Source organism: Lissotriton helveticus, chromosome 4_1 (assembly GCF_964261635.1).
Source record: "Lissotriton helveticus chromosome 4_1, aLisHel1.1, whole genome shotgun sequence".
Taxonomy (NCBI): domain Eukaryota; kingdom Metazoa; phylum Chordata; class Amphibia; order Caudata; family Salamandridae; genus Lissotriton; species Lissotriton helveticus.
In genome coordinates, this window is record NC_136063.1 from 16,608,080 (window position 1) to 16,622,563 (window position 14,484).

Genomic DNA, 14,484 nt, shown 5'->3' on the forward strand with positions numbered 1-14,484 from the left:
CTAGAGGGGCAGGGAAAGACCAAGTAAAGGGAATGGAAGAATAAAAATGGCCTGTCAAATGGAGAATCAGTGATTACCTCCCGGTCCCTCCAGTACACGTCCCATTCCTTAACAAAGTGGAGATGACCATCTCCATGACAGAAAAAAAGAGCAGGAGAATGCTGTGATACCTAAACCCAGCCCCTCCCATTGGAAGCACATAAGCTGTACCATTCCAGCATTCAGCCTGTTCTTTTTTTCTGTCTTTCGACAGAATAGGACATGGATTTGCTATTTCTTAACAGCTGGTGTCTTCTTGTATGTCTCATCGGGCTGCTGGGCTGTCCTCGATGTCCAGTTCCACGGTCTCCTGGCCTGCTGGGCTTGCTGGGAGCTGCGTTGTTGGGCGGCCAGTCCTTTGTGGCTGGGGCATCGCTCCTGCCGGTCTGTTCTGGTTTGAAAGCCAGGTCTTCCTGTGGCTGGGCTGGTCTGGAAGACGCGCTGCTGCTGCACCTCGGGACGGTCTTGGGAGTGCCCCTTGCATTCCTGTATGCCGACTGGGGCTGCATTTTGGCCTTTTTCCTCCTGGATGATGCATGACCGCCTGGGGGTGCCGGTTGCTAATGGTTTCCTCCTTTGCTCGGCTCTCCTGGGTGGATGGTGTCTGGGCTGGTGGTTTGGGGTGAGTCTCTGTGATAGTGTTTGACTGCCACGTGGTTAGTACCACGTCGCAGTTTCATTTCCTTACTGTGCTGCTGTACTTCTGCTATGCAGGCCTGTGGCCTTTGCACCCTGTTCACCCCTGATTTTACCGGTGTTCAGTGGGGTCGGGCCTGGTTGGTTCGTGTATGGGTGCCTGCCAGGGCATTTCTGGTGCTGTGGTCTTTCTTTGCTTCTTGTTATTGTTAATTGTGATTTATAGAGCGCTTAATACCAACAGGTCTCTAAGCGCTATGAAAAGGAAGCTACAGCACCCCTGGGTGAGTATGGTCCCTAACTGTGTGGAATTAAGCCCAAGCTTCAATGAAGAGGAGGGTCTACAAATTCGTCCTAAATGGAAAAGGGCCTTCTCTGATCGGAGATGGAGCGGGAGCCTGTTACACAATTGTGGAATGCAGACGGAAAAGGCCCGCCCTCCTTTTTTTGTGAGGTTAAACCGCGGGCAGGATAGTTGGTTCCCCGCGGAGGATCTTAATAAGTGGCTTAGGACGTACTTCACAAGGCACTCTTTAATGTAACTTGGGGCTTGTCTTATGGGCGATACAAAGTCCCTTGAATTTGGTTCTTTCCTTGATGAGAAGGCAATGAAGTTTTTGCAGTAGGGGGGAAGCTCTTGTATATCTAGGGAGTTTAACAATCAGCCACCAGAAGTTTGTTTAACAGGTTATCCATTAGCCCAATATAAGGCACGTTGCCATAGTCTAACCAAGAAAAGATCATTGCTGTCACCACCGTTCGAATGTTGGAACAAGAGAGGATAGGCTTTGAAGCCAGCCTGCCTGTCCCCAAGTAGGTGATGGTCGTCCATGAACCCTGATAAAGTTTTAAGACATGTTGCTCAAGGATTTTGGCTATAAGGGCAGTTGGGAGACACCCACTTTTTTGAGTAATGGAATTACTGTAGCTTCCTTAAATTTCCTGCCGACTATCCCTTTTTCCAGAGAAAGATTAAGCATGGAAAGGACTTCTGCTTCAATCACTGGGAAGGCTTGTTTGAAAATCCTGCGGGGGCAGGGATCCGCCGGTGAACCTGGCTTAATCTTCAATGCAGTATGAAGTCTTGGTCAATTTTAGGAAAGGTGGTGATAGATTCAATTATATTCTTGTGTGATTTTGCCCTTACCAGGACCTGTGAATTGATAGGAGTATTATGAATGTCAATTAAGATATCATTGACTGCGCCTGAAAAAATTGTCAGGAAGTTATTACATAGTTCCCGACTGGTAGGGGCTTCTTGCCTTTGCTTTTGGTTGACCTCTTTTAAAATTTTAAAAGTTTCTTTTTGTTTATTATCAGCAGCCAGGATCCTGGAATAATAGAATTCCGCCTTTCTTTTAAGGATGGCTTTTTTATAGTTGATAAGATTAAGCTTGTATTCCAGAAGTGTCTGTGGCTCGTAGGTTTTCTGCCACTGTATTTCATAGTGACGGAGGGTCCGCTTTAATCCCCTGAGTTCGGTGAACAAGGGGGCGCCCTTCCCCTTATTTTCTGCTTTTATTTTACGAGCTGGTGGCAATTTATTAAAGGCCATATTTAATTGAATGCAAATAGAATTGTACCTAACTTCAAGATCATCAGACCATGTTTCCCTGGAAGCCATTGCTAGTAGAGTTTCACCCAAACTATTGGCCTCAATCTTATTCCAACTCGGCACCATTTTCCATCTGGGCGGAGGACAGGGAGAACAACTAGTAAGGCTTGTTTGGAAACTGCTGAGATAATGATCGGACCAGCCGCATCAGGATGTATCTACTAGGTTAACCAGTGACTGAGTGGACCAGACCAGGTCTAACGTGTGACCGTTCTCATGGGTGGGGGTGTCTACCAACTGGTGCAATCCTAATGTGGCCATTATTTCATCCAACTGTTGGGCTTGTATTTCTTTTGGTAGTTGGTCCCAGTGAGAGTTAAAATCCCCTATAACCTGAAGCTGTTTGAACCGTGAGCATAGGTTAGTGACAATTTCAGTGAAATGGTCAATGAACTTGGGGGGAGCTCTCGGGGTTGGTATACTACAACCACTGCGATGCTCATATTATTGGTGTAAGCTTTAGCTATTAGTATATCCACTCCTTCGGGATTTTCTCCTGTTAATTTCCCCATTGCCAACTCTTTTTTATAGAAAATTGCCACTCCCCCACCTCTTTTCCCATCAGGTCTATTGTGCCACAAGGCATCATAACTTGCGGGCAATGTTTGGACCAGAGTTATCATCAAACCAGTTGCTTGCAGCATGGTACCCTTGTTTTTATCCAGCACTGCATGCTGTCTCCCCATTGAGGTCTTGACATCCTCTGCATTTTTGGTTTCGCTCCAGTCTGTGATTTTACAGTTGGCCAGTGCACTTTCTGGGTTGTTTCTTGCTTGCAGATACTTTTTGCGGTCCGTCTGTGCCACTCTGGTACTGGTGGGGCATTTATGGGTGCTGTGCTGGTCAGCTGTGTCTGCCTCCCTGGCAGTCTTGCCCTTTGTACGCCTCAGCCCCGGTCCTAGTGGCGTGCTGTTTCCTAGGTTCCCTTGGGTGGCCTGCTGCCTTTCCACCCTGTTAGTTCCTGCCCTTGTCTGGTGTGCAGTGTTCGGTGGGCTCGGGTGTGGTGGGGTTCTGATTGGATGCTCGCCTGTGCCTCTTTGGTGCTGTGGGCTTCGCAGTGTGTGTTTTTCTGGCTTGCTGCTTTTCCTCCCTGCTGGCGCCTGGTTGTGTCCGCTCTCGGTCCTTGAGCCGGTTCAAAAGACACTCCTTGGTTCTTTCCAGGTCTGTTTGCTTGGCCCCTGCTCGGGAGTGCCTTGCTTCTTCTTGGTCCCTTCCATGGGATTGGTGTGGCTGTTGGCCTTTGTGTGTCCCTTTGGTCGGTGTATGGGTCTTTGTTGGTTCCTCTTTCTCTCTTGGTTGGGGGTTCCGGTTTTCCTTCCCTGGAGTTTGCTGCTCTGGGCAGTAGGTGGGTTAGCTGCTCCCCTGACCCAGTGGTGGCTGCCCTGATGTGGTTGCCTTCCTGTTATGAGGCCTTTCCTTTGGGGTTCCCTGCCTCCTGGTTGCTGGGTTTTGTGTTTCTGCCTGCTGCCTGGGTTGACGGTTATGGGGCGCCTGTCCCTGGTGTTGCTTTTCTTTTCTGTGGCTGGTTCACTTCTTGATTCCTGCGTTGGGCCCTTGGGGTTTCCGGCCTCCCTGTTTCTTGGGTTCCGTTGTTGCCCCGGGGGAAGGGGGGGTTTCTGTGCCCTCCCTCAGTCCTGGTGGACCCTTGGCCTTGTTTGGCTGTTCGCTCCGGGGCTGTGCTGGTGGTGCCCCTAGTGGGTTCTCTGGCTCGTGTTGGTGTTTGCCTCTTGCCTAGTGCTGGGTTGTGTTGCGCTTGGTTGCCTGGTGGGTTTTGGTTTTCCAGTTGTGGCTTCTGTCTCCCCTCTTGTGTTTCTTTCTGTGGCTTGGTCCACTTTTTGGGGTCCTTTGCCTCTCGGCTGCCGGGCCCTTTTCCGCCTGTGGTTGCAAGCTGTTGTGGGTCTTCCTTGGCTTCTGCCTGGGTGGCTCCTTGGTTTATCAGGTGTGCGGCTCCTGTGCCCCACCCTGTCTGCCGGTTCACTCTGCCCTGCCGCCTTTTCCAACTGGGTGTTCTCCTCACCGTGCCTGGCCTTGTCAGTGGCTGGTGGGTTTGTTGGTGGGGTGGCCGGTTTTGGGTCTGGTGTCAGCCTTCCCTGGTGAGTGGGCTGCCTTGCGGCTTTCCCACTCCTCCTTGTCAGCCTTGAAGTTCCGGCTGGCTTTGCCTCAGCTCTGGGGCTGTGGCTTTCCCCGTGGGACTTATCGTTTGGGCTTGGCCTTTTCTCACTTTGGTCTGGGGCTAGTTTTGGGCCTGTGGTATCTCTGGTCCTTACTTTTGTTGGCTCTGCAGTTCCTGGGTCGGCCGATATTTGGTCTTCCCTTTTTCTTGCCGCTCCTGCTCCCCTCGATGGGTTGTGTACCTTTGGGTTCTCTGGACACCTGCCTTTTGGTATTGTGGTGCCTGGGGTGTTCTGGTGTGTTGTTGGGGCCTGGGTTTTGCCTCTGTTGGGTTTTGGCCTTGCTGTCCCTGTGTTTGGCTGCTCATTTGCCTTTGCGTGTGGGTCGCTGGTGCATTCTCTGCTTCGGTGTGTCCAGATGTTGGCTGTGGGGCTCTTAGTTTCTTTGGAGTTGCTTTTGGGTCCCTGCCTGGGTCCTTTCCTGGCTGCCCTTTATCTGGTGCCTTGGTGCCTTGTTTTGGTTGGGCTCTTTCGGCCTCTTGGAGGTCGGTGTTCCTGTGCCTGGTGTTCCTGTGTCCTGGGCTGGCCTTCTGTCCTTTTCCTGTACCTCTCATTTGCCCCTGGCATTTGTGCTGGGGCTGTTGTGTGTGTTGGCATGTGTGGGCTGCCGGGCTCCCTCCCTGTCTTCCTGCTGCTTCTCTCAGTGGGGCGTGGCTGTGGCTAGCTCCTGTGCTTTTCCCTGTGCCCCTTCTTGGTTTGGGGTTTTGGGGTTGAATCTGTTGTCCCTTTGCCTCCCCTTCTGGCCCCTGCGGATGCCGTGTTGGGGGCCTCTGGTTTGGCTGGCCTGTCAGTTCGGCCTGCTGGCTTCTTGGGTGTTTGTAGGAGCGCCTGCGGGATTGGGCTGTGGGCCTCCCTGTATTTCTCTCCTGTTATTGCCTCTGTTCTTGTGGTTTGCCTTGGGCGGTTCCTTGGTGTTCTCCTTTGTCGTCCTGGCCGGTGGGTCAGGTCTTAGTTGGTGGGGGTTTTGCTCCTCCCTGGTGCTGGGGTTTGGTCTTTCCCGGTTCCATTTTTGGCTCTCTGTTGTTGTCTCTCTTGGTGGTGCCCTGGTCTTGTGTGGGGTCTGCTGCAGTCCTTCCCTTGCCCTTCTCGGGTGGTTACGCTTCTGAGCCCTCCCTGGCCTTTGTTGGGCGTGGTGCTAGGTTTTTGTACCGGTGTCTCCTGCTTTTGTGGTGTGTGCCTCGGTCCCGGGCTGTTGGCCTGTCCCTGTGCCCCGGGTTCTTCTCTGGGTGGGACGGCCTTTCTGCTGTTCTCCGCAGTCTCTGCTGGGGTTGGCTGCTGGCCATTCCTGCCCTGTGGCCTGGGCCGCCTCTGGGGTTTCTGTGCCTCTGGGCTCTCTGTTGCCGGTGTTGTTGGCTGTCCGGGGGGTCTTGCTTGTGGTTGTTGCCCCCTCTCTTCCTGATTGCTCCTCTGGTTTTGTTCATACGTTCTTTACAGGTTCCATCCTCTTCGGTCTTTGCGGCTCTGCTGGTGGCTTCCACTGGTCTGTTGGGGTTGGTCCTGGGTTGGTCGTGTCATTCTTTGGTCTCTTGCTTTGGCAGGACTTCTTTGGTCTCTTCTTCCTTCCCCTCAGCTTTTTGGCAAAGTTGTTGTGGGTTGGTTCGGCGGTGAGTCGCTTTCTTCCCTTGTCTGGGGGTTCACGCTCTGTGTTTGCTCCTGCTGTGTTGGTGTCGGCGGGTGGTGTTTCTAGGCCTTCAGCCCTGCGTGGATCTGCTCTCATCTGCTTTCTGGTGTTCCGACGGGTTTTTCCCTTGTTGGGCGGCTTCCTGGTGGTGCCTGTTACTGTGGCCCCTCTGGAGTTCCCTTGGGGCTTGGTTCTGGGCCTCTTCCAGGCTTGGCCATGGCTCCTTGTGCTGAGTCTTCTTCTGTGGTGGCCTTGTCACTGTTCTTGTGTTCTGTTCCTGGTCCTCTCGTATGTTCTCCTCCTCTGTGGCTGGTGGGGTGGTTCCTAGTGTTGAAGAAAAATAAACCTCCTAAGGGGTTCACTGATACAACTGGTTCTTTTATTCAATAAAGAAGAGAATGGCACAGAAGCTGTAATATCAAGAAAACATATTTATTAACCTCAGATGAGAGACTACATCACACAGTACCCTCAAGCCATGGTGGGAGGCATTCTAAGGATTACAAAGAACAGGGGCCTTATATATGAATAGGTTACATTAGTCAGCATAAAATCAAGGGGAGATCCTGGCATATGGAAGCATGCTTACTGACTAATATGGCTATACAAAACTTGCTTGCTCAACAAAGTGGGAGAGGAGACATTTCTCCTTACATCAGCAAGAATAGCCTGACAGTTATAACATAAGGACAGATGCATTCTGACAGCTAGGTCTTTCTGACCATGTGCAAGGCTCTGGAAGAGGGAGAAAGCACATGGCTAACTAAGATGGCTGCCAAGTACAATATGGCTTTCAGCTGATGCTAACAGATTCCTGCGATCTTTAACTGTGTTGATTGTCTGCCCCTTGGGTGGCATCTCCTTGACTGGGCTCCTTGTGTGGGGGGTTTCCTGGTCGTCCCCTTCTCGTTTTGGGGTTTCAGCTCTGTTGGCTTGGATGTGGGCATGGCTGGTTGTGTGCTCCTGCCTCTGTTTTTCTTTTTTCTTCTGGGGTCCCTTTTGCTTCTGTTGGGTGCCACTTTCGGTGTGGTGTCCCTGGTGTTGGTGGGTGTCCGGAAGGCCAGGTTGACTGCTTTGGTATTCTCCACTTTGTTAAGGAATGGGACCAGGACTGGAGGGACCAGGAGGTAATGCCCTATTACTTACTGGTAATCGTCATTGCTCCTGGTCCCGTTGTCCTGGTTCCATTCCTTACACCCCTCCCTCCCTCTTGGACGGCCGTTCTCCGGTTGGTGGCTTGTTATTTTAGACTGAATTCTGCGATGGTACAGTTTATGTACTCCCAGTGGGAGGGGGTGGGTTTAGGCATCACAGCATTCTCCTGCTCTTTTTTTCTGTCGTGGAGATCATCATCTCCACTTTGTTATGAATGGGACGAGGATAACTGGACCAGGAGTAATGAAGATTTTCGATAAGTAATGGGGCATTCAAAGTCAGTCATAAATGTCCCAAAGCCATCCGCATAATCATTAGATCTCATTTTTTCAACACTACCATTCACATTTACATCATGCCACAAATAATATCCCAGTCTTAGTCTGATAAATATACACACATTTTAAGCCACCTGGTTTAAAGGTGTAAATTCATATTTACAAGCTATAAAGAAACATGCTAATCAATAAATGGACAGTTATGAGTTACCTCCTCTGTTATATTCCTCCAGTTGGCTCCTAAAATATACACCGTGAGTAAGAAGGCTGGAATGAAAGCACTGACTGTCATGCCGGACCATAGACCTAAGTAAAAAGGAATCAACACCATTAGAAATTGAAATGATGTCCTATGTCGGTAAGTAGGGTGCCCTAAAGGCATCTTGCCCTCTGAACAGCTGGAGTCTCCTGCACACAGGAGTCTGAACTGCACTTTGCCATCTCATTGTGAAAAGGTTCTGTATTCACCTATTTTATTTATATAGAGCGTCAGTGTCCACAACGGATTTGTTTAAGAAAGATGAGAACATCAATAAAATGGCATACAGTGTATTTCCTTATTGTAGATGGGCAATGTCACCAGGATTATTAATTCTTCCTTTGGAAAATAAACATTAATGCACCATATTACCATGATGACATCCCACAAATCCAACATAAAATAACTAATAATTGAAATATTTGACATATTCTCCTTATTAGAACTTAGGTATAGTGCTTCCAGTGGCTTACATTTTCATTTTGTATAACATTCTAATAAATAAAAATATTTTAGGACAACCTACTTGACAACTATCTGGTATTTCGTAGAAAAACAATTTCAGATTATTCTAATTCTGATAAACCAGTATAGCTAAATGGTTTAACCAAAAACTTTCTGCCTTCTACAATCATTTCTATCGGATGAGCCACAAGCCCTAGTCCATCAATCTACTGTTTTCTTCCTTCTGACATTCTAATGTCAATCTCCTCCCCTGCCCCTACCCATTTTTCTCCTTCACCCATTGCATAAAGCAGATTATTTAACCTCCCCAATGCTGCGCTTTTTTCATTTTAATCTCTAAACGCTCCTTCCAGGTAATTTCACCAACTCGCAGCTCTCAATTGCACAATTTATCCCACAGTGTTTCCCAGGACCCAACATCTTCACTATCCATGTCCAACCGTTGGCACAGGTCATCTAATTCACAGGGAGTTCACTAATATCTTATGCTGACAACACTCAGATGGTGCTCTCCTTTGCAGATAATCCTATGCTTGACAGCTCTGATTTCCAAGCAGGACTGGTGGCGGTCACAGAATGAATGAATGCCAATTGCCTCCACCTGAATGCGAAAAAAACCTGAAGTCCTCATACTGGGAAAATACACCCTCTCTTGGGGTGACCAGTGGTAGCCACTTTCTCTCAGGCCAGTTCCTATTTCCAAGTTCTCCATAAAAGCACCCCGGCCTTTGAGGCTCAAGGTAAATCGGTAGCAAGCACCTGTTTTGGGTTCTTGAGGAGCCTCAAATCCATTCTTGGCCTCTTTGACTCTAGCACCTAACAAACCATCATTCAGTTAGTAATTCTGTCACAGCTAGACTATTGTAACATTTTGTACCTGGGCACCAATGAGTAGGTTGTCAGAAGACTCCAGCCTGTCCAAAATCAGTGCTTAATTTGAGCCAGTGGTTTCCGGCACTTAATCATCAGCACTGGTGCTACGTAGAGATTAAGTGGTTTGTCCAGAATCACAGGATGTTGAGTTGATGCCGAGACTCATACCTCGTTCCCCAGCTCTGAAGTCAGCAGCTCTGGCCATTACGTCACATTCTCTCCCAACTTTCATGGTTAGTCATGTTGGAGGCAGCTCTAACAGGAGAAATGAGCTGGTGCAAGCTGCAAACTGCCTCCTGAAGAGAGCCTCAGCACTTATTTATTTTCAAATTAACTACTGCCCAAACTGCAGCAGCCAGGCTCCTCTTTTCTCTCCTAAAGTGTTGACCTGTCTCTGCTGCTCTCCACAAACTGCATCGGCTCCCAGTGGAATATCACATCCACTTTAAAACCTTGTGCATTGCGCATAAGATTCTGGACTTCCTGGGGCCCCGCATTTTGTTTAATCATTTACTGCTGTACCAACCTGCCCACCTTCTTTGCTCATCCGATTTTAATCTAGGCACTGTCCTGAGCTTTAAAAGAGCCAGCACTGGAGGCCACTCCTTTCATGCCAAGGCCCTGTTCAGAGGAATTCATTACCTCCTCCTATCAGAAACATTGAGAACCATCTGCACTTCAGGAAACCTCTGAAGAGATGACTCTTCACCATCTAATGCCTTTCCTTCCTGCTAGGCTGTTGGCTACAACTTATCCATCATCGAGATCAAGCGCTGGGAAACCAAGTTTTTGGGGGAAGCCATGTGCTTCATAAATCCCATAACTCAACATAACATAATATGCATAGCATATTCCCTAACTTTGGTCCAAATTAAGATGGCCGTCCGTGGGACAAGTGGCCACCATTGCAGCAGGAATGAGACCAGTCGACAAAGTGTTGGTGGTCCCACCCACCATATAAGGATTAGAACGCTGTGTAGGGCGTTGGAAACTGACTTTTTCTACTGTGGCTTGTGATGTGGACAAGCCACAGTGGAAAAAGGCAGTTTGTGCACAACCATGCATCGTGTGCCAGGCACTGTGGGGCAGATTTACAAGCCCCTTGTGCCTCTTTTACGCCTCCGTTGCGTCACTTTTGTGACGCACCAGCGGCGCAAATCCAGCGTAATGGTGCGGGGTACTTACAACGTGACGCATCTGGGAGATGCGTCATATTGTTGCAGGAATGCCTCCTAAATGTGGCTGAGTGAAATCTACAAGATTTCACTCAGCCACTTTTAAGGCCATGCTGTGTCAAAACCCTGCTTGAAGCAGGCGGAAGGATTGACACAGCATTTTAAGGATGGAGAACCCCCGAGCCTTGCTGGAGCAATGCGCCGCCTTTACGGCAACACATGCGTCACGCATCTGTCCATTTTTGCCCCATGGTTGCCGCATTGTAAATGCGGCGCCTTCATGGTGGCGGAGCCGTGACACACAATAACTGGTACATCCCTGCTGATATGCAGGGAAGCACCAGTTATCGTAAATCTGCCCCTGTGTGTTCGCTTTGGCACATGGTGCGTGGGTGTGTTGGGGGGCACTACATGAGCCCCGCAGGCCACTTAGCAGTGCCATCAGGAGATGGGGACACTGCTTGGGGCAGTTTTTGACGGTGGTGCCGCCACTGGGTCTGCCAGTGTAAAGACTAAATTGAGAGCCTGACCCAGTTGGGACTGTTGATGTAAATAATGCTTACCATCCAACCTATTTAGAGCTGTAATGTTTTCTGTGCAGGACTGTCAGGCAAAGGCTAATGGCCCCATATAGAAAAATAAATAACCTCCACATCCTGTGAGAAAATATTACTATTATGGTTTTTCAAAGCCAAACTCCCACTTTGAGAGTTGTTATTTTTCTTTTATCTAAGCAGGCGCATAAAACATGGGTAGCCCTCTGCAATTCATTTTGAGGTCCTGCTGTGTTGGCTGACCCACTATTGTGGTGGCTGACCGTCTGCATGCATACAGCACAGTAAATATGGTGGTTAGAAATCCGGACAGGGTGGTTAAAATAATAATGAACTCAGCCCCCTCGATAGACAGCTGGCTTTCCACCAATCTGTAAATCATGCCCTATATTCCCAAGCAGGGATTTGTTATGTTATGTTATGTTAAATGTAATTTCTATAGCGCACGGCTACTCAATAAGAGTGTCCCGGCGCTTTATTTGGCAGCTCAGAGAGAAAGAACATAACACCATAAAAAAAAACACAGCTAAACAGGAGACAAAAGACACACTAGAGGTTAAAAAGCCAGGTCTTAAGGCCCTTCCTGAACAAAAGAAGATTCGATGTACCGCGCAAGGCCAGAGGCAAGGTATTCCAGAGCTGTGGGGCCCTCAGACTGAAGGAGCGCCCCCCGATACGAGCCTTCATCACTCGGGGAACCACGGCCAAAAACAAGGATTCAGACCGCAGAGATCGAGCCGGGCGGTAGAAGACAAGCCTGCGCTGCAAGTACTTTGCTCCAGAGCCAAAGAGCGCTTTGTGAGCCAGGGTCAACGCTTTGAACATAATCCGCTTCCGGATGGGCAGCCAATGAAGCGACTGCACCAAACCGGACACTCTAGCTCGCCTATGGAGGCCAAAGATAGCGCGAGCCGCAGAGTTCTGCACAACCTGCAGCTGCTGTACAAGATAGTCCGGAAGACCCAAATAGAGGACGTTGGCATAGTCCAATCTGGAGCCAATTAAGGCTTGCACGGTGATCTTTCTATGCTCTTCTGTGAGCAGAGGCAAAAACTTCCGAAGCATCTTAAGAATGCCGAAGCAAGTACCCGTCAAACCAAGGATCTGGGATCTCAGCGTCAGATTATTGTCAATCTTGACCCCCAGATTTTTTGCCACCTGGGATGCCTGTGCAGGGGGGAACATACCCACTGGCCACCAAGCCAGCCAATCAGGATCTAAGGAACAACCAAAGAACAGCACCTCCGATTTGTTAGAATTACATTTAAGGCTGTTCTGCTGAAACCAATTGAAGACCATCCCAAGACAGCCCCGAATACTCTCTCCGTCAAAAACCTGATCTTTCCTACACGTGAAAAGCAGCTGGGTATCATCAGCGTAGGAAACGATCTGGGCCCCGAAGGACTCCACCAGTGCCGCCAAAGGGGTTATAAAGATGTTAAAAAGATTTGATCTGGTCATCTGCTATATCCACATTTGCCTTTTGTTAACTTTTTTGGTGAATTAATATTAAAGTTATTTGTAATTGTTCGTGGGATAGCAGTAGAATTTATTTTTTCATCCAGTCTTAGTTTTTTCATTTATTTGTTTTCCACTAATTGTGTTTTCATTATTTTGGTTTGCTGAAACACCACTCCAAATGTGTACAAATGAGGGCATATTACCAAAAACTAGCGATATTTATCGCTAAATGAGCTTAGCGATATTTCTTTCTCGACGTGCATCGCCGAATTTTATCACAGAGATAACCTGCTATTAGCAACGTTTATCTCAAATGTGATAAAATATCTGGCGATAGCGGCTCAATGCGTGAATATCGCTGGAAATCCAGCAATATTCAGGCATTAACTCCAATTGGGTCTTAACCTGAATATCCAACTCCGGTTGGATATACAGGTTAAGAAGTGGTCTGAGCAGGCATTAGTTTTGGGTGATATTCGCGCTTAGCGCACATTTTTTAATCACTGTGCCTGCATTGATAATAGGCGATAGCGATGTTAGCGACTGCTTTCAGTCGCTAACAGGTTGGGTACGCCCACTTTGCATGTCATTAGCGATAAATATCACTGACATGCAAAGCGGGCCCCAAACCGCTCGCTATCGCCTACAAACTGTCGATTACTGCTGTTAGCGTCAGCTTGCTAATAGGGCGATGAAATTTATGTCGCTTTAGCGGGAAAAAGTCCCTCTAAAGCGGCGATAAGGCCCTTGATAATATGCCCCATGGTTTCTTAAAAGAATACCAGACCTATCATCAGACATACTTACTCTCTAGATATTACCCATTATTGGGACCCGTCAATGGTGAGCAAATCCCTGCAGCCCTCTCCCTTCCTTTCTACAGAGTTTCCCACTAGAGCTTCTAGCCCATGTCATAAAATCTTCTAGCAAAGGCGTGAGCAGATAAGTGCATGTTTTCCTCTTAGTATTCCACTTTAATCAAATACATTGATTGTACTCCCAACCTTGGATACTTTTCATTGACATTTTAAACCTTAGGTGATATAAATATTTTGAAGACCTTAATAAAACACACCATAGCATGAAGCAGAAAATATTTTGACTTAATTAATGTAACTCTATTGAGTATAGAGGGGTGCAAGAATGGGAGAGCAGTTGGAAGAGGAGAAAAGAGGAAGAGGAGCAAAGAGGATAGATATGCAAGAAGGTGAAAGGTAACCAAAGAGAATACTTATTCATGTGATGTTAACATATTTAGAGGCACACCAAAGGACATCAATGCAACATGAATACAATACAAACAGCGAGAAATCCACAATGGGGAACAGAGATGGTCAAGGTAAAAGTGTGTAAGGAAAAGAAACTTGGAACAACTGAGAACAAAACAAATCTTTAGTGAGTAGTATCCAGGGGAATGCAATGAGTTATAAGGCATGGTAGTCACAGATTTAGAGGATGAGTGAAAGCCTAATTGCTAGCATTAGCATTGTGGAATGTATATCACTACTGGAATGTAAACTATTGTGTTAGTTTTACAAGACGTGTGAGCCCTTGATCAGCCACATCATACTTACTGCCTTCTGTAAAAAAGTGCAATGAAAGGGCTGCTTATCAGTTCACAATGCATATCATAATATGCATGCCCCAATGATCCTATTTAATACATATTTGTCCACCATCATGCTACAAAATACTCCTCTGCCTAAATGAGCTTTTCAGATCTGGACTAGAGGCATCTTCAGTTGTTTTACCAGTGCCATCTAATCAAAGAGAATTCTGAATAAAAGGTACATACATATGTAGATACATAGAGAGGCTTTGGGTCAGCTATCTTCGTCCATTTGTCTGGTCAACGTTTAGTAAAATTTTGCTTCCACCCATCACAACATTCAGCATGGACAACGAGACCGGAGGCTGTCTAGACTGAGAGTGCTGCTATTTGACCTGAGCATATGAACACATTCACCTAAAACAATGCACCTTAGTGCAGGGGTGATAAGCCATTACAGTGTTTTTTCTTATCATCATTTACCTTTTTTTTAAACAATCCTTCCATGTTTACACTATATCTTCAATTTACAGTTATTCGAAGTCGGTAGCACCTTTTCTTCGGAGTAATGAAAATCGTATTTTCCTTTAACTCATTAAAAATTAAAAGGTTGTCTATACCTGTTCTGAGTAC

General features: G+C 47.6%; 1 protein-coding gene across 1 annotated transcript in view; it reads right to left on the reverse strand.

Moving 5' to 3' along the window:
* LOC144827822 (multidrug and toxin extrusion protein 1-like) overlaps positions 1 to 14,484 on the reverse strand; it is a 227,396-nt gene that overhangs the window by 27,813 nt on the left and 185,099 nt on the right. The window contains exon 12 of the mRNA XM_078685988.1: positions 7,727 to 7,821. Within this exon, the coding sequence (XP_078542114.1) occupies positions 7,727 to 7,821 (95 nt within the window). The remainder of the gene's footprint in view (positions 1 to 7,726; positions 7,822 to 14,484) is intronic.